The following is a 24,044-nucleotide window of genomic DNA, read 5'->3' as shown; positions in this document are numbered from 1 at the left end:
ACCTTGCAATGTATGTAGTATGTGACATCCTACACATTTAAAGCTAGATTTAAACTCTCTTGTGCCTCCAGCACACAGAGTGAAGCTGATTTAACCCAGGTAGGATTACAACAGGCAACCACCACTGGCAAACTAGCCAAACCATACCTCATGGACTGGGGCTCAGTGAGATCCTTGTGTGGGTCTGTTTTATAAGGCTTCTAACAGCTGGTTTCTGGGTGCAGCGAGTGGCTACACCGTAGGAACTGAGAATGGGAGGCCAAAAGCCATCTCACCTTCACATATTCTTTCAATGATAAAGTCTTTGTAATTGCGCAGATCATCATAAGATGAAACGTGTATCAGGTAGTTGGGAGAACCGGCAATCCTCAGCAGCGTGTCCCTCCGTACACCCCCAATCCCAACAAGAAACACCGACACGCCGTTGCTCCGCAGCTGCTGAGCTGGAACAACTGCATCCTCGATGCCGCTCCCATCTGTGATCACCACCACGGCCTTGCTCACCCCAGGCCTCGCCCCTTTTGGAACAGTCATGACGTCATCATGAATGTGCAGCAAGGCTCTGCCCGTGGAGGCCGAGCCACCAAGGAAAGGCACCTGGCTGATGGCCTGCAGGAGAGCTGAGCTGGTGACATGCGCGTCCAGGGCGAACGCAGTGCGAGCCCGGCTGCCGTAGACCACAAGGCCTATCTGGGTGACATCCCGATTGATATTGAACTGCAGAGAGCTGCTACTGACAAAGTGCCTCAGCCACAGAAAGTTCTCCCGGCCAACTCCAGCTGAGGCATCCAAGGCGAAAACCAGATCCAGAGACTGGGACTGGCAGCCTGGAAAGGAGAGAGCAAACTTTAAGCCTTTCAGAATATAGTCATTACTGACCGAGCAAAGCAAAGGAGCCACCTGGTTCTGCTTTAGGCAAACACATCACTACTGAGCGGTAATGAACTGCAGCATTATGAGGAATGGCAGATTGCAATTTACAATTCGTTATTACAGGAATTTACAGCCCCCTCAAAATGAGCAGCTAGAGAAGATAATCCCCAGCTATACAATCACCACGAGCACTACTGCATTAGATTATATTTCTAGTTTCTTTTCACTTGTTACACTGCTCTGAGCCAAATCCTTCACCTTGAATGGTCTCTTACTGTATGTGTTAACTACTTATGCTAATCAACCTGTTCTACCTCGTATTTAGCTGTGACTACCTGAGTACCTTTCCCAGGTGTGACAAAGCCCGAAAGCTTGTCTCGTTCACCAAGAGAAGTTAGTCCCATAAAAGACATTACCTCACGCACCTTCTGTCTCTATGTACCAGGGCTATTCCTTTTTCAGTCAGAGGCTTGGCCCTGTGGTCTGAGCCCATAATTGGAGGAACCAGGACACTTGGGTTTGCTCTAGGCTCTGACAATGACGCCCTGGGAAGCTTTGGGCAAGATACATACCTTCTCTGTGCCTCAGTTACCCCATCCACAAAATGGAGATCAGAATTCTGACTTCCTTCACTCCGAGGGGTTTTAGAAGGATTAATTACTTATGGCTACACTGTGCTGTTAAGGCCCTGTCACAGAGTGGCCAACACTTTTAAGACGAGATGGACTCAGCCTCACCTGTGTCTGATGAGCTGCCCCCCCCCCCCCCTAAAGCAGTGAAGCCAGGAATCAGGTGATACCTTGGAGATCACCTAGTCCTCTTAACAGGCAGCAAATAGCTCATTTGAGCTAGAGAACTGCAGGGAGCAGGGAAGGCTCCTACGGGAGTCTCTGAAGCAGTGGAAATATCCCAGGTTATATGTGGCTCCCAGGCAGACAGCCTGTGGACCATAATCCTGCAGGGAGCATGCTAGGAAGGAGAAGGGAGCAGAGAGGCTTGCCTTGATGCCCAGGTAGATGTAGGGAGTAAATATGCTCCTGCAGAAGGGTCTGGATCAGAGGGAAAGTTCACAGTTGAGATGTCGAACGTGTGTTAAACAGTTTTATTTTGAAGGACTAACATTGAGTCTCTGAAGAAAAGGGAGTGAAAGCCTGTGACTGGAGAGCGTTCTTTAGTGCACCCACCAGTGAAATAGTTCACCAGCTTCCAGGCCCACAAGTGGGGGGCAGACTAGAGCTGCAGAGCCCCAGATGAAGTTTGGATGGTGCCTTAGGGGCTGCATTACCTCCCCCTAACCTCACTGCAGATAGAGAGTGCACACGTTGCAATGTACCCCTTTCAGCAGCACATAATACTTGACACATACGAGCCCTCCCAAACCACTAGCCCACAGGCTAGCCAGCTCTCTGGGCTGGTACAGAAGTCAGGAGTGGACCATAACCCCTCCTTACCATTTTTTGAGTGATTTGTGCCTATGGGTGCACGAGGAAGCAGCAGTCTTTATGGTCCCCAGCTGCAAGGGCAGCTGTGGTGCCTGGTCTTTGCATGGGAGAGGTTCTGTGATTTCAGTCTCTCTAGACCCGGACATAAGCTAGCTCTCAAGGTCCGGGGAGTGCTCAGTATTCTGGATCAGTATCACTGGATTCCCTACCACTGTTGTTTGGGGGAAATGAAATTCATTCTTTTAACCACCCTGCTCCTTAAATCTTGAACTCCCCTGAGCAGTGACTCCGTCAGTGCACTACAATCTATAGCCAAGGCCTTACCTTGAGGACTGTCTACGCTGCAGATTTTTTCCTGCAGCTCAGGGATCTTGTTGAACAGATCCTGGGGGTTGGAATAGACAACTGTCCGCTTTGGATTCCCAGTCACGTCGTCCAGCTCTGCTCTTAAGAAGTCGCTGCCCACGCCAATTAGGAAGAGCCCTCTGCCTCTGGTATATTTAGCTGCTTCTACCACAGGATCCTGGGCCTCTGAATCCGTGAGCAAGACAACCACACGCGGGAGATCGTCGTGAATGTCTGCGAAGGCCGGAGCACTCTTAAAGCCATGCTGCGTGACATACCGAAGGGCTTTGCCGGTGAAGGTTCCCCCTCCGCTGAAATGCATGGTGTCAACGCTCTTCATGAGACTGAGCACGTCCTTGTACTCGCCCACTTTGATGGGGATCTGGACATCATTGCTGTACTGGGCCACTCCGACGTTTGCTGGGGAGTCTTTGCTCAACACTGCCCGAATGAACCTTTTCAGGAAGGCCTTGTAGCGCAGGAATCCCTCCAAGGTGGTACCAGATGAGCTGTCCACCAGGAAAAGAAGATCCACGCTGCACTCCAGACTCAGCTTCGGTGCTGAAAGCAAAGGAAGTGAGTAACTGCATGTAATGCAAAAAATAAGCAAGCGCATCATGTGGGTCTCCTGCAATCCCAATGATCTGAAGGAGAGAGAATGCACCCCAGAGCCTCTCTGCATAGGCGCCGCCGGGGGTGCTCCGGGGCTGGAGCACCCATGGGGAAAAATTAGTGGGTGTTCTGTACCCACCGGCAGCCAAGCTCCCCGGTCCCCCCCGCCTCACCGCCTCCTCCCCTGAGTGCACCGCGTCTCCGCTCCCCCCTCCCTCCCAGCGCTTGCCACCGCCAAACAGCTGTAGCAAGCTCCGGGAGGGAAGGGAGAGGAGCGGGAACGTGGAGCGCTCAGGGAAGGGGGCGGGCCGGAGCGGGGATTTGGGAAAGGAGTCGAATAGAGGCAGGGAGGCGGCGGAGACTTTGGGGAAGGGGTTGGAATGGGGGTGGGAGGGGGCAGGGGTGGAGTCGGGGCGAGGCCGGGGGCAGAGGGGAGTCGAGCACCCACCGGCGCCAGAAGAAGTCGGTGCCTATGCCTCTCGGTCAAGAAAACAAAACAATTTGTTGGGCAACATGTTTTGTACAGTAGGAGAATCATGCCTCAGGATACCATTCACTTTGGTAGGATGCCACAAAAACCTCAAGGGGCTGAGGAATATGTTGCAGGAAGTCAGCCAGTGGCTAGGGCATCTTTTGATACAACTTGAGATGCTTTAAAGGGGTGGGCGCTCTGCATTTTCTGAGAATCGGGCTCCTTTGAGGTTTCTCGAGTTGGGTACCCAGAATCATTAATCCCCGGCCCATATGTGCAGGGAAGTTCTGCAGGGGTCTGAGGGAGGGGAGGGAAAGAGCGGGGAGCCAAGGCACAGGTACTTCAGCTGTTCCCCTCCTTCAGCAGGATCCACTTCTCATGCCCTGCTTCCAGATCTCCCTGCATGCTGAGATGAGGCTGTAGATGAGGGGTGGGCAAACCTTTTGGCCCGAGGGCCACATCTGGGTATGGAAATTGTATGGCGGGACATGAATGCTCATGAAATTGGGGGTTGGGGGTGTGTGTGGGGGTGCGGGCTCTGGCTGGGGGTGCAGACTCTGGGGTGGAGCTGGGGATGAGGGGGTGCAGTGGAGTGCTCTGGGCTGGGACCGAAAGGTTAGGAGGGCAGGAGGGGGATCAGGGCTGGGGCAGGGGGTTGGGGTGCAGGAGGGGGTCAGGGGTGCATGCTCTGGGTGGCGCTTACCTTAAGGAGCTCCCAGAAGCAGCTGCATGTCCCCCCCGACTCCTACGCGGAGGTGCAGTCAGACAGCTCTGCGTGCTTCTCCGTCTGCAAACGCCGCCCCTGCAGCTCCCATTGGCCGTGGTTCCCGGCCAATGGGAGCTGCGGGGGCAGTGCTTGGGGTGGGGGCAGCGTGTGGAGCCCCCTGGCTGCTGCTACGTGTAGAAGCCAGAGGGGGGATATGCCGCTGTTTCCAGGAGCTGCGCAGAGTGGGGCAAGCCCTGGACCCCGCTCCCCGGCGGGAGCTCGAGGGCCGGATTAAAACTCTGGAGGGCTGGATGCGGCCCCCAGGCCGTAGTTTGCCCACCCCTGCTGTAGACCAAGTTCACGGAGGCTTCTGAATACAGTGGGACTCTGACACCTACTGGATGGAAGGGGGGGAGAGAATGGCAAATGCCCCCCCCCACACACACACACACAGATTTTTGCACTTGATCAAAGTTGCATAGGCAAAGTTTGGGGGACAGGGGGTGAGCAGCATGGCTAGACCACTTCAATGCAATGTACAAAACCAGTACAGCTGCTGCTGGAGCACACTGTTCAGGCTGCGTGGTCGCAGTGCCAATGAAATTTGACCCAGCTGCCCCTCCTGACAGATGGGGAGGCGGCCAGGCCAAATGGAGTTGTGACCTAGCACACGGGGGAGTCTGTGCTTGTAGCACAGAGTGCAGGGGAGTCCACCGAGACCCGACTCCTGGTGGTAGAGGCTCATGCACGGTGTGGGTAAGAGAGAGGAGACACTCCCTAGCTGAGGGAGACTCGGGGGAGAGGGGCAGGAAGAGGCAAGCAGGGACCAGAACAGGGTTCTTATGAGGGGCGGGGGGGGGGGGGGGGGGGGGGGGGGGGGGGGGGAGGGAAGGACCGGAATTTGCCACCTCCCGGAAATATCTCAATTGGCACCACTGGTGGGACTCCTTTCTTGGTGCCTTCTGCAGCCACAGGGGCTCTGAGGAGCAAGCGGGCAGGATCATCCCCTGGAAAAGCAGATAAAGCTGAACGTCCTCAGTTAGCACCAGTTCAGGTAGCACTAGGCAGCAAGTCCCAGTCACTGACAGCCCTACAGCCCTGTATCAAGCGGTAGGAAAACAAACTCAGGCCTTGGAGCAGGGTTTAAAAGGCAGTGGTTAGCCTCAACCCCATCCAGCAAACTGCATTATAATTGTATACCAGGGCTGTTACAGGAAGGCAGGTGCAGAGGGATGGTCCCAGTCAACAGATTCAAGAGCTAACACGGCACCAGTGGACCAGGCTTAGACCCAACATACCGCAGCTGGCATCTCCTCCAAATCCAACAGGACACACACAGTGGTACCTTTCTAATCCCTCTGGAACGCACGTGCCTCCATTGTGACAAGGCTGGGAATCGCAGGGATCTGCAAAGGCACCACATAAGGAGAAGGAGAGCGCCTGGGTTGGGCCCAGAGAGAAGATACAGTCATGCTACACAGTAGATTAGCCGTAAGTGTTTTGAGCGTACGCAGAGTCAGATGGGCTCTAGGGCAGTTGGAAGGGAATTTTCCCTCACTTTGCAGAAAGGTCTCTACTCAAGTAAAGCACAGTTAAGTAAGGCTGTGATGTCTGTGTAGCGTTGCTTGAGTATTAATAATGTACAAAGATACACCCCATTAGCAGAACTCAGTAATTTCTTAAATTTAACTTATTTACACTTGAATGAATCCATTCTTGACATGGGCAGCTCCAACTGTTTAAAAAAGCCGACTCTTTGTAAACACGGTTTTGTAAGACCACATTACAATTCAGTGTCGGTTCTGCAAAGCTGTCCATTCCTAAGTGTGGTTTGCCACCTTGCACTTGAATTGCTGTGGAGTGAACTCACTTAAATCAGGGAAATGCTGGAGTAACTCCACTGGAGTTACACTGGTGTAAATCTGAAGTAACTATTGAAATCAGTGCAGTTCCTCCAGATTCACACCAGCAGAAAAGAGATTAGAATCTGGCCCATTCTGTTCAGATTCCTTTTGGACCATATGGTGCATATTCAGCACTTATGGTTCTGGGGAGTGGCTTACAACGCTTTTTGCTCAAAAGCTACCATGAGAAATAGTGAATGCAAGCAGTTCAAAACACTCCATCACTGAACGTTTCATCTGCTGGGCTGTATTTATGGCGTGTCCCCGTAGCACGGCATGGTGACACCATACATTGACAGTATCAGAACAGTAATTTGGGAGCTATCCGTTTCATTTTCAAATCCTACCCTTTCCTCCAGAATTTACTGCATTGCTTGCGCAGCACATACAAATTTTGCTAGATCGAGGAATCTCCATTTCCCTTCCGAGTCAGGGGGCTTAAATGATGAGGATGTATTTTCAAAGGGCATTCAAGGAAAAATAAAGCAATCAGGTCACTCCAGGCTTTGAACCACTGAGTCATATTGGTAAATCAACCAGAGTAGCTATTCCCACACAACCACAGTTACACAACTACTAAGTGTCAGGTTCCCTCCTAAATGAATGAAAAAACAACGAGGAGTCCTTGTGGCACCTTAAAGGTGCCACAAGGACTCCTCATTGTTTTTGCTGATACAGACTAACATGGCTACAACTCTGAAGTCTTACATGAATGATACTCCTGATGGTTCCAAATTACATGGCTGAAGGCATCTCACTCAACTACAACTTGAGCAGAAACGTTCCACGTTGGTAGCAATGCAATCTCCAAATTAATGCAATACTTGGACACTATTTCTTGCTGGCTTATGCAGGTGATGACAATAGAATCGCACCATTCCCGAATTACTATCAGCAAACAAGAACGTGAAGAATTTCAGATTAATTAAAGGTGAACCAGCTCCTCCAGGAGTGAAGGGAGAGACTGAAGGGTAACTGTTTTAAGCCAGCAGAATGATTTCATGGTCAAGAACATGAGGGAAACAAGACATCTCACTCCTTTCTTTAGTGGTTAAGGAAAGACTGGTAAAGGGTCAATTCCTCACTAACACCCATTAAGAATTATGATCCCTGCTTTTCTGATCCTTGCTGAGGAACTGAATGTGGTTTAAAAATAATCACCTGAGTTTAGTTCACTTTTTTTTCTTAGACTGTAAATGAGATTTTTCAGAAAGATCATGTCCTACCTGGGCATGTAGTTCGGTAGCATCTGGCCGGGTGTTTTATCAAGACTCTTTTCCAACTAAGATAGAAAGATTGATACAAAATATGAAATTGGACTGACCAAGTATTTAAAAGATTAACAAGGCATTTGCAAGGCTAACCATTTCGTCAAAGTTCTTGACAAATGAGTTTTCCCTCAAAAAATGCAGTTTTGTCAAAATTGAAACATTTCATGGGAACAGATCGATTTCTGACCGAATTAAAATTTGATGTGAAAAAGTTGCAAAAAATTATTTTGACTACCAATTTGCTTCACTTTGTTTATACTACTAACTATTTTATAGGCTGAATTAAAATATGTGATATTATAATATTTTTACAATACCAAATATTTCAATAGTTCTGAATTGACATTTATTGGACTTTTCATTCTGTGGGAAATATCAACTTTTTGTTCTGAATCCGAATAAAAACAAAGGTTGAAATGTTGCAATTTCCCATGAAATGGAAACTCTGGTTTCCAACCAGCTCTAACTTGACCAGTTAATATGAGAGCCAGGGCTGGATTAGGAAGCAATTCTTGATCCCTAAGAATCCCTCCACATGATATCAATGAGTGAATTGATCAGGTTTTTGAAACCATTTATTTCATCTTAAAGGTGACCTGGAAGGGAAAAATAAATGATATTTCTGTCCTTTTTTTGCTTGTTTATAACTAAGGCTGCGTGTCAGTCACGGATTCTGTGACTTTCTGTAACCTCTGTGACTCTTGCAGGGGCTGGTGCGGCTGGCTCAGGGGTGCCCGAACAGCAGCAGAAGTTTGGTTGTGGGAGGGGGCTCAGGGCTGGGTCAAGGGGTTGGGTTGTGGGGCAGTGCTTAACTTGGGGGACGGGGGGTCTCCCCCGGAAGCGGCTGGCATATCCCTGCAGCTCCTAGGCGGAAGGGCCAGGGGGTTCTGTGCGCTGCCTGTGCTTGCAGATACCACACTCGCAGCTCCCATTGGCTGCGGTTCCCCTCCAGCCTGCCAGCCCCTTCACCCCCCTCCAGCATCAGCAGGAGTCCTGGGCCGTGCACCACTGCGCAGCCCCCAGCACCCTTGGGGGACCCGGGACCCCCTCTGGAGCACCCCGGCCCAAGTTTTAGTTAGGGGTATATAGTACAAGTCATGGACAGGTCACAGGCTGTGAATTTTGGTTTATTGCCCGTGACCTGTCCATGACTTTTACTAAAAATACCCATGACTAAAACGTAGCCTTATTTAGAACATGCAAGGGGGTAGGAGAGTTTTGTTTTAAAAGGTGGATGGATTCCCAATTTTTTTTTTTTAAACTTTAGAAATATCAGCCTTGTCAAGTCTAGTCTTCCCTGGAGGACTCACTGGGGCTTAGAGAAGTGTAGTGTGGCATTTCTCAGTCCTTAATTGAAGAGGAAAGGATGCTCACTCTTTAACAGATCTTTCCTTCCAGGGGTTTGTTAGACATTTGGAGTCAAATAAATCTGAGATTTTGGAGAGCCTGAATACAAATAGATTCCCAGCTCAATGAGTCAAGTTTCATTTCCTTGGTATCTGATGTCATAATCCTACTAGTTTCCCAATGTTTTCCAGGGTAGACTAGACCGGAATTTCTAGTATAAAAAACAAGCCAGGGAAAAAACACCAACGATTCCTCCCCTTCTACCTCCCTCCCATTCAGGCTCTCTTTATACATCAGACAAACAAACAAACAAAGAGCACAAACCTACATTTTCCTTTGCAGGTCACCTTAAAATGATTTCACTTATTGTACAAACTACAGTAATGAAGCTTTTAGAAGGCATTGGATTTCGTTAAGGATCTGACAAGCTTCACAATCTTTCAGATACATCCTCACCTCAGCGTGAGAGGGATTTCCTTGTGCAACTCACTGCCACTGACCTGAGAATATACCTCTCTGTTTGCAACCTAGCTGCTTAATATTTGCTTCAGTATGAGTGGGAGTTGTTTTCAGACAGCTATTGAAGCCTCTCCATAGGCCAGAGTCTCCCAGGACTCTCAGGTCCACTACACATGGATAAAAGGACTTCTCTGCTTCAGGGTCAACACAGTGTCTGGGTTTTATCCACTCTCTTTATTGTATAGACTATAAGCAAGTGTTGCACAAATGAGAATTGTGTGAAATACATAAATGAGGCTGTTTACATAACAGGCAGGATGGTCCAGTGACAAGGAAATCTGGGGTCTATCCCTGGCTCTGCCACTGACCCACTGGGTGACCTTGGGCAAGTCACTTTGCCTCTCCATGCCTCAGTTTCCTCTCTCACCCATTGCTTAGATTGCATGTTCTTCAGGGCACAGACTGTCTCTTACTATGTATATGTACAGAGCCTGTCCCAACCTCAGCTGGGGCCACTAGGTGCTGTTGTAATATAAATATTAATATAAAGTTACAGTAAATCATAAACCCAAGTCATCGTACCCAACAATGGATGTGTCTGTGCTCTCACTCTGTGTGTACTACTAACTTCAAGAGAGCAGGCTGGCTGACTTACCTGTAAAACGGGCAGAGAGATGTATGCACTGCATTGGGTCTCTTTGACCCTTTCCAACACATATAGTTCCCAGCCAGCTCTTTCACGGTCTCCAGTGTCTTGCGTTCGCAAGGGTGAGATTCAATCTTGCAACCTGGCACAAAGAGCACACACAAAATAGCTGGTGCATTTGTCTGCAAGTGAAGCTGTCTGGGAGCGGGAGCTGACACAGCTGGGATATTGCTCAGTCAACAGCTCGTCTCATTGTCCAGCAAAGAGAGTTCATTGCAGCTTTTCGACAAGTCCCTCAGTGATGCCCCAAAACAAGTAAATGTGCTGCTGGTGGGCAGGTCAGCCCTTTACTGAATTCCTGGGAGCAGCTTCTTTAGTCTGTTTTGTTCTGGCCCAATACCTGCAACCACCAAATCCACCCATGTTCTCCATCGCTTCCTATACCACCCTCATCACTGTAGCATCTAAGCACCTTCCAGTATTGGATTAAGCAATGTGACTTACAAGATCACATGTGGTTCTTAGGGGATTTTCACCTCTCATCTATCTTAGGTATTTATATGACCCCCACTACTGTATATCTGAGTGGCTCACTGTCTTTAATGTATTTATCCTCAAAACCCCTTTGAGGTAGGAATTATCCCCATTTTAAATGGGGGGACTGAGGTACAGAGAGACTAAGTGACTTGACCAAGATCATACAGTCAGACTGTGGCATAGCAAGGACTCAAACTCAGGTCTCCTAAGAACTAGGAGAGCTCACTGATCACTGGACCATCCTCTCTCCCACACAGTCCCTGGGGTTTGGGCAGGCCTTGGGGTTTGGGCAGCACACACAAAGGTGTGGCTCTGCCTTGAAGTCATCTTTTGATTGATGCTAACCTCTCAACAGCCTCTATTTCTTTCCTCTAAACAGAGAAGACCACCTCTCACAAAGGGATAGACCGTGCCACCCTGTCAGCAGCATTAGAGGTGCCAGCTTCGGAGAGAAGCTCTGGAAGTGAAAGGCCAAGCTGACAATCCCCATACAGAAGTGAAAGGTAGGACAGTCATCAGTAAACATGCACCACGGTGGCGTAGAGTTACCTGGAGAGACAGCACTGCAGACAGTAGAGCTGGTGAGGGTGCTATACAGGCCATTGGCAGCATCATCCACATGTTCAGCAAACAGCACATGCTGCTCAGTTGGTTCACTGGCCAGCGTGTGCAGCTCCTCCCACCTGCACAGGTGACAGGACTTGTTAATACAATCTCCTAGCATTAAAGAACAGGAACAGTCCCTTTGCAGTCACAGTTATTTTCCTGGATGGGCATTAAAAAGAACAAGCACTCAGAACTACTAGCGATGTAGCTTTATGTCCACACAGGATCCCAGTGTATCTTCTCTTAAAAATCCATTGACATTTCTAAAGACCTGTTCCTAACAGAGCACTTCTCTCTCCAAGCGCCCTTCTTTCTCTCTGACCCCGGTCACAAAATGACTTCCTGCTCCACATTCATATCCCTCCAGGGAGGCTTGAATAATTTGTATAGTGGGGGGTGCTGAGAGCCATTAAACCAAACTGAATATGATGGAAACCACTTCACTCCCAGCACCTCTGTGTCCCTCCCCAAATCACACCTCCAACTCTGTAATTGCCTCTCACCCACTTGGTCTTGCTCAGGGGACTTAGATGCTGAAGGCAATGGCTAGCCTGTTAGCAGTGCACCACTCCCTGCCCCCCCACAAGACAATTTCCTACCTTGGAAACTTGACTCCCACAGCAAATACTGTGGTGCCCCTGTCCTTCAGCTGCTTAGCGGGTATTGCTACATTGCCTTGTGATTTCCCGTCCGAGAGGACGATCAGGATTTCAGGGACAGAGGAATTTCTGCCACCAGGGAAACCTTTCCGGAGAATGTATTTCAGCGCGAGCCCCGTTTCTGTGCTCCCGCCTCTGAAACAATCAAGAGAAAATTGAAAGAAGAGGTTCGAGGACAAGTGTCCGACTCCCTTTTGCTTTCTTCCCATTCCCTGCTGCCTGCTCTCTGGTAGCACCAAGTCTAGGGCCCTTCTGCACATAGTGATGCGTCTAATTCTGTAACTGTCACCACCTTCCTGCTATTAGTTGACAGCTTCTCTTCCTTTGACTCTTCCTCCCCACCCCATAGGTGCAGACATGCCTTGAGAAAAATATCCACAGATGCAATAATGGGATGGCTGCTTTCAACAAAAGACTCATGGTAACTTATGTATTTAAGAGAAGGCTGGACTATATCAATCAGCATGGTCCAGTGGAGAGGGCACTGGGTTAGGACCTGGGAGGCTTGGGTTCAATTCCCCCCTCTGTGACCTTAGGCAAGTCACGTCAATGGTGTATACCTCAGTTTCCCAATGAGGCTGACCTTTCTTTACAAAGTGCTTTGAGAGCTACACTGCCCCTGTATGGGGGAGCTGATTAACAATGAAATCTTCCATTTGCCAGTCCTACGTACAGTGTCTGTGAAAATATGAACACCTCAAACATCTTGCTTTCCAATGGGTATAAATTTTATACTGCAGGTACAAGCCCCTTACAGAGAGCAAAACCTTAGTGCATTTCTTTAGACTAGAACTATAGCTAGATGCCTAGAGGATAGGGAGGCTGTGCATGGCAACTCACTGTTTGTTTTGGAGAATGTTTCTTAATTAAGGGCTGGCAATTCAGCTGTGCCCAGAGGCACAGTCCCTTCTCTTTCTTGTTAATCTTTGGTTAATTTGATTTTCCACAGAATGCCATTTGTTCGTCAGTAATAAACCCCCCAAAAATGCAAATCCCAAAGGACTTCGGAGTGTATCCCTGGAAACTGATGAAGGGAGAATACAAGGCACTCTTTATTTAGCCTTCCTTTTCAATTAATGATGAACAAAGAGCGAGGCAGTTCACCTGGATTTCACAATAAATTAAACCAGTGAGGTTAGGAAGGTAAAGGTGGGGAAAAGCCATCCATGATTCCAGCTAGTACAGCACAGCTGTGTAGCTGCAGCTCAAAGCTGGAAAAGCATTCTGGGTATTAATATGCAAATAAGCAGCCCCAAGTATCCCAATCTGTTTTAGAATTCAATTATCTGGCCACTGCCACAGGCGCTTTCCTGACTGGAGAAGGGGTCAAGCCTGCAACCATTTTAAATTGGCACAAATTATCAACTTCACTTCGTTTTTGTCTCTGACACGAACATACTCTAATCATGGGACACTGTTTCATCACATTATTATTATTTGTCTGACAGTAGCAGCTAGAGGCCGTGGCGGAGATTGGGATCCCATTGTGCTAGGTGCTGTACAAACATATAGTTAGAGAGTCTCTTCCCTGAAGAGCTTATAGTCTAAATAGACCAGGCAAAGGGTGGGAGAAGGGAAGTACTATTATCCCCATTTTACAGATGGGGAATCAAGGCAGAGAGATTAAGGGTCAGATTTTCAAAGGAGCTCCAAGAGATGAAGATCTCGGCTGGGGTTTTTCAAAAATCTGTCCATAAGCACTTCTTAGAGCCAGGCCCTTATTTGGTGTCTATAGAAATGATGAGTCCTTATGAAAATCCGGCCCTAACTTTGGGTGCTAAGCATTTGAAAGTCTGGCCCCGAGTGCTCCTGAACACTGAGCAGGTCATGTGAGGGCAAAGGTCACACAGGCAGATCTGGGAACTTAACCCATGTTGTGTGACTCTTAGTGAAATGCCTGAAGCACAAAGCCCCGCTCCCTCTGTGTTCTTCTTTCCTCCATGTCTAATTCAGGGACTGATCCATAAATGGAGTTCTTGGAGATGCACTTGCAGCAAAGAGTCAAGTAACTGAATATTTTGGCAGTCATGATATTCTGAGGCTGGAATGGGAATACCTATTGGCCATGCTAATGTGGTAGAAAGCAATTATTTTAACACGGACTATCATTTCTCCAGTACCCAACTAAATCTGTACCCACACAAGTGCCAATGGGTTGTACATTCCACCAGTGATATAAATTACTTTATAAAACTGGATAGTTGTTAAGTACTAGAGAATGACAGAGCCTATGAGTCTTGCAGCTGCTCTACAACTGCTAACAATAAAAGTCTATAGTGTCGGTGCTGTAAACGGCTGCCTGCTATTTAAATACAGAATAAGAATCCATATTTTCCATCTCCTTCCCCAGTATCTGGCAACACGCACAGTTAGCTGTAAGACTGTTACAGTTATACAATTCTAACTGTAATGATAAGACTTAATTCCTTATTGGGTATTAAACAATGCACTTTTACCGGATAGCTCTCCAGTCTAATTCACACCACATCACAGGCAGCTTGAGGGACAGAGAAAGTGAATAAAATACTATGTAAAATTGTAGGAAAAACACAAATGTACAATTCTATACAGCACAGCTCTGGGGAAGGAAGGAAGGAAGGCCTTGTAGTTGTTTCCTTGGGCTCTCCCACCTCTATCCACATGTTGTCTCTTGTCTTAGTTTGTAAGCTCTTTGGGGGTAGGGGCCATCTTTTTGTTCGCGTGTACACACAGCCTAGCACAATGTTTAGTCTAGAGAAGAGAAAGTGGACAGGGGACATGATAACAGTTTTCAAATACAGAAAAGGTTGTTACAAGGAGGAGGGAGGAAAATTGTTCTTGTTAACCTCTGAGGATAGGATAAGAAGCAATTGGCTTAAATTGCAGCAAGAGTGGTTTAGGTTGGACATTAGGAAAAACTTCCTGTCAGGATAGTTAAGCACTGGAATAAATTGCCTAGGGAGGTTGTTGAATCTCTGTTACTGGAGGTTTTTAAGAGCAGATTAGACAAGCCCCTGTCAGGGATGGTTTAGATAATACTTAGTCCTGCCTTGAGTGCAGGGGTCTGGACTAGATGACCTCTCAAGATCCCTTCCAGTTCTACACTTCTAGGATTCTATGAATGGGGTCTGATCCAGGACTGTGGCTCTGAGACACTTCCGCAGTACAAAGACATAAATACTAAATGCTGTTAAGGCACAGCTATGGCAGGCTTCTATTTCTGGCCTGGCCACAGACAGACTTCCTGTGTGAAGAGGACTGTATATTCCAAAGGGATCCGTAATTTTGGGTGCCTCAGTTTCAGCTGCCCAACTTGAGCTATAGAGGAGCTGTTTAATTCGAAGGGATTTGGACACGTAATTTCCATTAGGTGGCCTTGAAAAATCTCAGCCTTCTATTAGAGTAGCATCGAGAGAACCCCCAGTCAGCACTGGGTTCCTTGCGCGGGCACTGACAGGCAGAAGGTGACATGGTCCTTTTCCTGAGGAGTTTACAAGTGAGGGCCTCAGTCCTACGTACTACTCTGAATGAGAACTACCCAATTAGTCGAGTGTAAAAACTAGGGGAGTTGATACTGCAGACCCACCATGTATTGACACCAAACCTTTATTTTAACCCTGGCCCCTTTAACATTTACCCTTATTTTTTAGGGTTTAACATTTGTCATGTGTTACTTCCAACAACTATATCCAGATAAGCCACAAATTTCCTGCCCCCATCCTCCTGCGGACTATATAAGCCAAGAGTTCTGTAACCTGCCATCCTTGATTCAACATTTGATATCAGAGTAAGCCCAGACCACCTTGAGCCCTTTGGCTAATTAAGCCTCTCTATCCGAAGAGACATTTCCATCTGTTTTCTAATCTTGGCTGAGGAGTTTCAACATAAATCTTTTCCTGTATTGCCTTTTAGTATTGCTTTTACTTCAATTCAAAGCAATTAAGGGCAGCTAGATTGCAAATGTCAATTCTTTCTTTGAGGCATGATGTTCTTCTTCATATATATATGGTAACACACACGGCCTCTCTCTCACACACACACACACACACACACACACAACTCTGTGCTTCCAAATCACTTTTAATTTGTTTGAATGATTCTCTATTTTAATAACGACTGAATTTCTTGATATATAGTATTTGATCACATGCATGCTCAGAGCTCCTAAGTTCTTCAAGTCCATTTACGTCTCTTTGTTTCACCATATACCTTTCTTTCTTTTATATGTAACACATTCCAGGAGCTTTTCTTTTATCTTCTCTCTGATGCATAAACCCATTCTTCCCCGCAACTTTCTATTATTTTCAACCAAACTTCAAGAACCTACGTTAAGTCTGTCCAGCAGCTTCTCTGGTCAGACGCTACTGGCCATCAATTTATTTCAATCCCTAAGTGTTTTGAACCATCCATAAAAATCTAACAAATTCTGCAACATGTCCCAAGCTCTGACTCAGCAACAGAGGCAGTTGAGGTGCTTGAACTAACAGTTACTATGGCTGAAAATATTATAATGCTACTTCATAATAGTGGGAGAGTCTCAGCTGGTGAAAATTGGCGCTGCTTTGTTAAAGTCAGTGGGTAATCCCAATCTTGGTGTGAGCTTGGGTAACTGGGCAACCTCTCCTGACCCAGATGCTTTAGCTGAACCACTAAATATAGGCTTGATATAGGCTTAAATAACTATGAAATTCTATGGTCTGTGTTATATATGTGGTCTCTTCTGGCCTTAAACTCTATTAATCAGGCTTTCCTATGTATAAAACAAGCATATTATTAGTCCCATAACTCACTTGGTAGCTGGAATCCATCCATAATATTTTGTTCATTCCTATATTTCAGCCTTTCATCTAAAACTAGATGAAATGGCCACATGCAAGGCCATTATTTCTGTTAGATCTGTCAACATTCATCTGCCATCATTAAAAGACATTTTCAATGCCAAGCCAAATTCCAGATATCCAATGTGGCTTCATTTTCTCTGCTCTCAGTGGCTTTGAAACAATAGCCAAAGAGGAGCTGGTATCTCTCTGCTATCCTTCCCCCGGAACATTACACAAAAGGTTTTCTAGACTGTATAATTAAGTTGTCACTGAAAAAAGTAACAGATTTTGCTCGCTTGAAGAAGTTGAAGAGGATCTTGAGTTTGTTTGCAAACTCTGGGCCATATTCAGAATTGGTTTAGACACTTTGGCTATTGAATGAGCTGATCCTTTAACCCTAATGCCTTTTCTGCTGAAATTCTACAGCCTCTGGGAGATACTCCTATATTTTGTCCCCACTTACTTTCATAGGCTCAATATGACCTTCCCTTCCACCCAAACAAAAGAAAGGAGCACTTTTTAAAAAGGAGATGATTTCGGCTCCAATTTCCTTTCTTACAGCTTAAGGCTCATTCTGCACTTAAAAGTAATGTCAGCATAACGACGTCAGTCAGGGGTGTGATAAAACCACATCCCTGACCAATCTATCTATGCTGACAAAACATGCAGTGTAGATACAGTTGTGTCGATGGAACAGGTCTTCTGTTGATGTAACTAATATTCGGGGAGGTGGTTCCTATACGGATAGAAAAACTCTTTTTGTTGGGGTACAGTGTGTTTACACTAGGGGGTTATGCCAGCACAGTTACACTGACATAGGTATGATTAGGATGACAAGATGTCCCAATTTTATAGGGACAGTCCCGATAGTCAGGGCTTTTTCTTATATTAGAGCCTATTTCCCCTCACCCGTCCCAATTTTTCACACTTTCCATCTGGTCACCCTAGGTATGATGGCATAGACATACCATTAGGCTAGGATTTTCAGAGGCCTGAAGGAGACAGAAGCACGAATCTCAACTCATAGGCTTCTTTGAAACTCCAGCTCCATTTCCTAGAGCTACATGAATACGTCAAAATCTCAACTTTCATTAAAAAGTAAGTTTCTAGGACAAAATCTTGGCCTACTGAATTCAATAGGAGTTTTGCCTTTGACTTCAACAGGGATAGGTGCTCCCACTATCTCTTGTGACTGGGGAGAACAACTTGAAAATATGAACCCTAAACACTCAAAGACCAGAAGACAAACAACAAGAACCTGATGTTTATCTTTTTTATTAATTTTTTTTTTTAATCATGATTTTTAAGGTGAACTTATGATTCTGGGGGCCTGATCAAGACTTTTGAACGCGTGGGTTGACAAGACTGTGGAAATGGAAACCCAACCGCAATATGATAAGAAACAAAGACCAGAAATGAAACTGACAACTATAGAAACCAACCAAGTCTAGTTGCAGGGAACAAGCTGTGTGAAGTGCAAGAAGTAACAAAATGGCATGTGTGGTTACAATCTGTGCGTGACCTTTATCTCTGTGTCAAATTTACAGTGCTTCCTCTTTTCCTTTCAAGTTTCATGGGGACCTACAAGAATTCATGGCACTGCTCTTAAAGGAACTAATCATCTGGACTTAGACACAATCACGGACTCAAAAGGCCATTTTAGTGTTAGACCACTGCTCTGCCACATGGGAGCCCCACATTCAATTTTCATTCTAACTGGCCAACCCAGCAGGGACTGAGAGTGTCTCTCTCCAGAGTAACCCCTACAATTGATTGACAGTGTAGCCTTTTATTTTAATTAAAGTGAATTTTGCAATATGGTATTACGCCACCATAGGTTCGGCTCTGCCGACTACAGTTTCAAGCTTAACAGAGTGAAAGTCAACTCTGCTACTTGCTTCAGATTTAGAGTCTCTAGGAACACAAAGACCAAAGGTAGTGACCACACATATATTTACCAATACAAAGTCTAGTCTCTTTTAGAAGTTTTATTAAAGTTACAATTAAAGTTTGATTACCAAAGCATATAGAAATTCTATGCAGACCTATGCACAAGTTACAACTATAGTTATACTCACATCCTTAACAACAGTGTTAGGGTCTGATGGGTCTCTCATGGCTTGATCATCAGTAGAGAGATGGTTCTTGCTGGAGTCTCCCAGAGGGAGCTCAGTTTTCCCATTCTGGGCATCTCCTTTTTATAATGCGATTCTGTCTACACCTACATTCTGCGTGTGTCCATAAAAGTGTCCACCCTCTTTTCTCTTATTGGTCTGTGTCCCCTGGAAGCTTAAGGGACCCCAATTTTCTATAGGCTGTGTAAGTTCCCTTTGTTCTCATTAGCATTGATGCAAAACCTGTATCCCATGATTAAGACACGTCTGAGACAGATGTGCCTTTAATATTCGATCATAAAAATACCATAATCTTCTGGGTAATTTTTTTGCAATATTATCACTTGTTACCTCTTTTCCCATAATCTTAGGGCATCAGGTTATTTCTCGGTCACTTATGTCATCGTTTCTTGTCTCCAAGGCCTAAAATAGCTAAGCTAAAGTCTTACAGGCCTCAACCTACAGGTCTTGCATTTCAGCTTGTTTTAGGGTACGTCTATACGCGATAAATCGATCCCGGAAGTGCTCGCCGTCGATGCTGGTACTCCTGCTCCGCGAGAGGAGTACGTGGAGTCGACGGGGTAGCCTGCCTGCCGCGTGTGGACCTGCGGTAAGTTCGAACTAAGATAGTTCGACTTCAGCTACGTGAATAACGTAGCTGAAGTTGCGTATCTTAGTTCGAAGTGGGGGGTTAGTGTGGACTAGCCCTTACTCATGTCTAATACTTGGTTCCTCTAAATATTGATCAATCTTATGCTTTTATAATCCTACAAATTAACTCTAATTAACATACAATGAATATATGTAACATAAATTGATTAATCAGAATATCACACAGTAAATTGATACTAAACTAAAATCATTGGCTACAACAGGCACAGCTGATGAGCTCTAGAGGGAATCCTGTTCACTCCTTCCTAGTCAGCAGTGAAGGACAGGACACAAGGCCTTGCCAGAAAAACGTGCACCCCCTCAAAGAGAATAGGGCTGTCTAATAGAACTTACTTGAACACAATCTTCTTGATTTGCTCCTTTACTTCCTGCTTGGTTAAATACGAATCCAAGGGGAATTCTAGCTGGGGAGTTGAGCTAAACTGTATCACTCCCACTCTGACCTGAAAGAAAAGGTTAAATAGCGTAAGGAGGGTTGTATTATTTTGATTATGTGACAGATTTAGGGACCTTGAATTGTTTCAAGATAAATCACACTCTTCTCCTTGCCCTTCTTGGCTAAGACCTTCCAATAAATACCATTCACTCACATTCCGAAGCTGGGGTGGGGGGAAGAGAGGGAGGGGGAAGGGGATGGCAGAAGCTCACTCTGATTGGGGGAGGTGGAGGGATAAGAGTGGGAGTGAGGCGAGCTATTGAGTTCCATGGAGGCAGCCAGCTCCAGGAGCCCTGGCATTTCTTACTGCCATTCCTACAGCAGTTCCTTGGCGGATGGCGCCCCGTGCCTCCCTCACTCCTCAGCAGCTGCTGCCCTGTGTGCTGACACTCCTTCCCTCTGCCCTGGTGCCTGTGCCCTGTCCCCCACCCCAGCAGCTGGTGCATATGCTCCTGCCCCCTCCACCAGGCTGGATATCTCCACTGGGTCCTGCTGTGGCTGGAAGGCTGGGCTGGAGAGTCACCTCTCCTGGCTGGCTGGGGCCATACTCTGTCACCCCCGTGCAGTACCTGCACCCCTGCCCCAGCTAGCGTGGCTGCTACGATGGGCCAAGTGAAAGCAGATGGGGAAAGGAGAACAGTTTCTACCTGCTCCCCAGCAGCCGTCCCATCCCCCTGCGTCACAGCAGTTGCTCCAGCCCCTTCTCTTGCCTCGGCAAGATTTTGTGAGGGCAGAAACATTCCCCACCACCTCTGCTAAAGCTCCTTTATGGGCCCATCCTGGATATAAATGAGGCCAAAGTTCACTTCCAAACATCACTCAGAGCCTCAGGAGGGGTTGCCAGCAGCTCAGTGTTACCCACACAAAGCAGGCAGCAGCGGTCAGTGTGAGCTGATAATATTATTGAGTGTATATTTATACCATCACTTTTCATCCCAAAGCACTGTGCAAGTGGTGGATGCAGGGATCTCTCCCCCACCACTGAAAGCAGCCATCTTGGGGGCGTACAGCAGCAGCAAGAAGACAAAACAAAGGCCTTAGATAGGGAAGTGAAAAATAAAACTGTTTCCAACTGAAGTTTAGGTAGACAGAGTAAATGAACCGGATTGGAATTTGGCCACGACAACCAGGCTAATTCTCTTAAGTATTCCATGACACTCCTTGTAAGAGTTAACAGCCACAAGTAGTTGAGATGTTGATTTTATATAGAGAAAGTGTGTAGAGAAAGTAGATAAGGAAGTGTTGTTTACTACTTCTCATAAGACAAGAACTAGGGGTACCAAAGGAAATTAATAGGCAGCAGGTTTAAAACAAATAAAAGGAAGTATTTCGTCACACAACGCACAGTCAACCTGTGGAACTCCTTGCCAGAGGATGTTGTGAAGGCCAAGACCATAACAGGAGTCAAAAAAGAACTAGATAAATTAATGGAGGATAGGTCCATCAATGGCTATTAGCCAGGATGGACAGGAATGTTGTCCCTAGCCTCTGTTTGCCAGAAGCTGGGAATGAGTGACAGGGGATGGATCACTTGATGATTACCTGTTCTGTTCATTCCCTCTGGGTCACCTGGCACTGGCCACTGTCGGAAGACAGGATACTGGGCTAGATGGACCCTTGGTCTGACCCAGTAGGGCCATTCTTATGTTCATATTATGTTGTATCTTATCTAAAGTAGGGATGGCAGAAAGCACATATCACAATGACTAAGTTAGTGGTTCTCAACCCGTGGTCCAATCAGCACACAGCTGCTGCCCATGTGACATGCTCAGGGCTATACTAGTAGTATTGGATGTGGCTCACATAACACATTGTGGGCCACATATGCAGCCCACAATGATAAATAGGTTGAGAGCCACTGGGCTAAGGGAAGGATAATGGACAAAAAAACCGACAGCAGGCTACATCTAAACTTGAGATATCCAGCACCTGAATTCCCGCACTTTGCCCAAGTCTGCAGTGTGGTTACTTGCTAGAGGTAAGTGCCTGTTTTCTTCTCTTTGACAAGCCATTGACTGAAAGGCCTGTTCAACCCAACTCACCTTATGTCCATTGAAGTGACACACACATTCCTACAACGCCCACCTCCAGCATTCTGCAAACTATGGAAAGCCTCATGTATACATGGCTCTGTGGTGAAATTTGGCTTTGTCTCTCTAACTTTAAGGCCTGCTGCAATATGGGAAAGTGACAGAGATAGAGGGGTGGGTTTATTTTCTGGATACCTACAGTGTCACTCGATTAGAGAGTGGAGTAGACTAAATAGAAGAGCATTACATTGTATGGCTGGGAGCAAAGCCTTAAGTCCCACTATTTCCTTCTTTACCGGGTTCCTATCTTGCATTCATCTAGTCCCAGTCTGTCCAGTGTCTGACTGGCCTTAGGAGGGAGTGGAGTAGTCACCTGAACAGATTTCAAGTGCAGCTAACATTTCCCCTCGTTACAGACAGGAACAGTAGTCAACCTCTTCCAGGCAGTTACCAAATCTGACTTGACACTAGGCACATGGGACTGTATGCAAGGTAGGAACCGGAGCTGGAGATAGCACGAACCTTCCCTCGGAACATTTTAGGCAAGGCTGTTATTGTTCATTCAAGCATGTAAGGTCTCAGGAGCCTCCAGGTAGCAGGTAAGATCTGGGGATACACATATGCAAGTCCCAAAAGGGGCCATGGGGTGTTTAAAAAAAATCCTAAAAGCTGGAGCTGTAAGGTTTTCCATAGGTCTATGACAATGCACAGTCAAAACTGTTTCATCGCTGTATATTCAGTTTCAGTTTTCAAGGGAAATCTTCCTAGTTGTCTAACCCCATAGTTAGACCTTGATTTAAGCCAACATCAAAAATAAGAAAGGAAAACAATGAGGAACTGAGCTGGATCCCTTCCCTTCCCATTCATTTTAATTCATTTTATACTGGATGGATCCCTCTAAATGCCAGATACTTGGATTCTAATGTCTGGCCCAGCCAGTCATCTGCAGGACATCAGCTCCTACAGCACACTGTCCTACTGCTACAACTATACAGTAGCATGAGCTCTCGGGCAGATAGATCGTGCCTGTGTGTTTGGTGAAACAGGAAGTGCCTGGTATCTTGTCAAGCAAAAAACTAGAACTCCACAGAGGATGGGGGCGAGGTGGGGACATAAGAACAGGGCAATAATTGTTGCTTAAGGAGAAATCGCTCTTAATCATGTAGAGACAGGAAATCCAACTGGAAGCTCCTCGCTTGTTCTTTGCTGGATATGACAGCTGTTCCTGAGTGTTAAGGTTAGCCACGAAAGGCACAGTTCCAGAACCAATTGGCAAATACCGCACACCACTGGGAAATCTGAGACACTTATGCAAGCAGGCGTCTGTAGGCCACCAGTCACCTTACTACATTGTTGATGGCCTGCAGTGAAATCCTTCCATTCTACCCCTTCATTTTGGAATACAGAATACTTTTAAAAAGAGAGAGGACAAACAGGACCTCTGCAGGCTTCATAACCACTTATATCCATACAGATGGCTGATTAACTTCCCTGGGATAAATTCTGCAGCCAGGATTTCCAAAAGTCACTTGTGATTTTTGGGTGCCTGACTTGAGACAAATTCAAGGGGCCCGATTTTCAGAAAGCATTGAGCATCCGTCCTCTGAAAAATCAGGCTCTTTTAATTAGTCTCAACTTAGGCATCCAAAAATCACTAATCACTTTTAAAAATTCTGGCTGTAACCTTTAGTCTGCAAGATCTTGTCCCAGGTTTTTAAATGCCAAATGAAACTTTGAAACATTTACAACGTATACATACGATCCCGCATATTCATAGAACCTTGTCGTATCCTATTCTGGGCAGGGCCGGCTCTAACTTTTTTGCCGCCCCAAGCAGCAAAAAAAAGCGCTGCCCCGCCGTAACACCCCCCCCCACCGAGTGCCGCGCCGCCGAAACCGCCCCCGCCGAGCGCCACGCCGCCGAACAACCGCCGCCCCCCGCCGCGCTGCCGAACACCTCCGCCCCCCGCCGCGCTGCTGAAACCCCACGCGGAGCGCCACCGAACACCCCCCGCCGAGTGCCATGCCGCCGAAACCCCGCCGAGCGCCGTGCCACCGAACAGCCCCCGCCCCCCAAAGCGCTGCCGGACACCCCTCGCCACCCGCCGAGCGCC

General features: G+C 46.8%; 1 protein-coding gene across 1 annotated transcript in view; it reads right to left on the bottom strand.

Annotated features, from left to right (window-relative positions):
* VWA2 (von Willebrand factor A domain containing 2) overlaps nt 1-24,044 on the bottom strand; it is a 54,475-nt gene that overhangs the window by 13,521 nt on the left and 16,910 nt on the right. The window contains exons 4-11 of the mRNA XM_029911392.1: nt 19,798-19,907; nt 11,820-12,014; nt 11,164-11,297; nt 10,087-10,219; nt 7,581-7,636; nt 5,749-5,856; nt 2,640-3,221; nt 276-827 (exon numbers count right to left, since the gene is read on the bottom strand). Coding sequence (XP_029767252.1) covers nt 276-827; nt 2,640-3,221; nt 5,749-5,856; nt 7,581-7,636; nt 10,087-10,219; nt 11,164-11,297; nt 11,820-12,014; nt 19,798-19,907 — 1,870 coding nt within the window. The remainder of the gene's footprint in view (nt 1-275; nt 828-2,639; nt 3,222-5,748; nt 5,857-7,580; nt 7,637-10,086; nt 10,220-11,163; nt 11,298-11,819; nt 12,015-19,797; nt 19,908-24,044) is intronic.

Source organism: Terrapene carolina, unplaced genomic scaffold (genome assembly GCF_002925995.2).
Source record: "Terrapene carolina triunguis isolate 2854851 unplaced genomic scaffold, T_m_triunguis-2.0 Scaffold95, whole genome shotgun sequence".
NCBI classification, from domain to species: Eukaryota; Metazoa; Chordata; order Testudines; family Emydidae; genus Terrapene; species Terrapene triunguis.
This window is presented reverse-complemented; position numbering and strand designations above follow the sequence as displayed.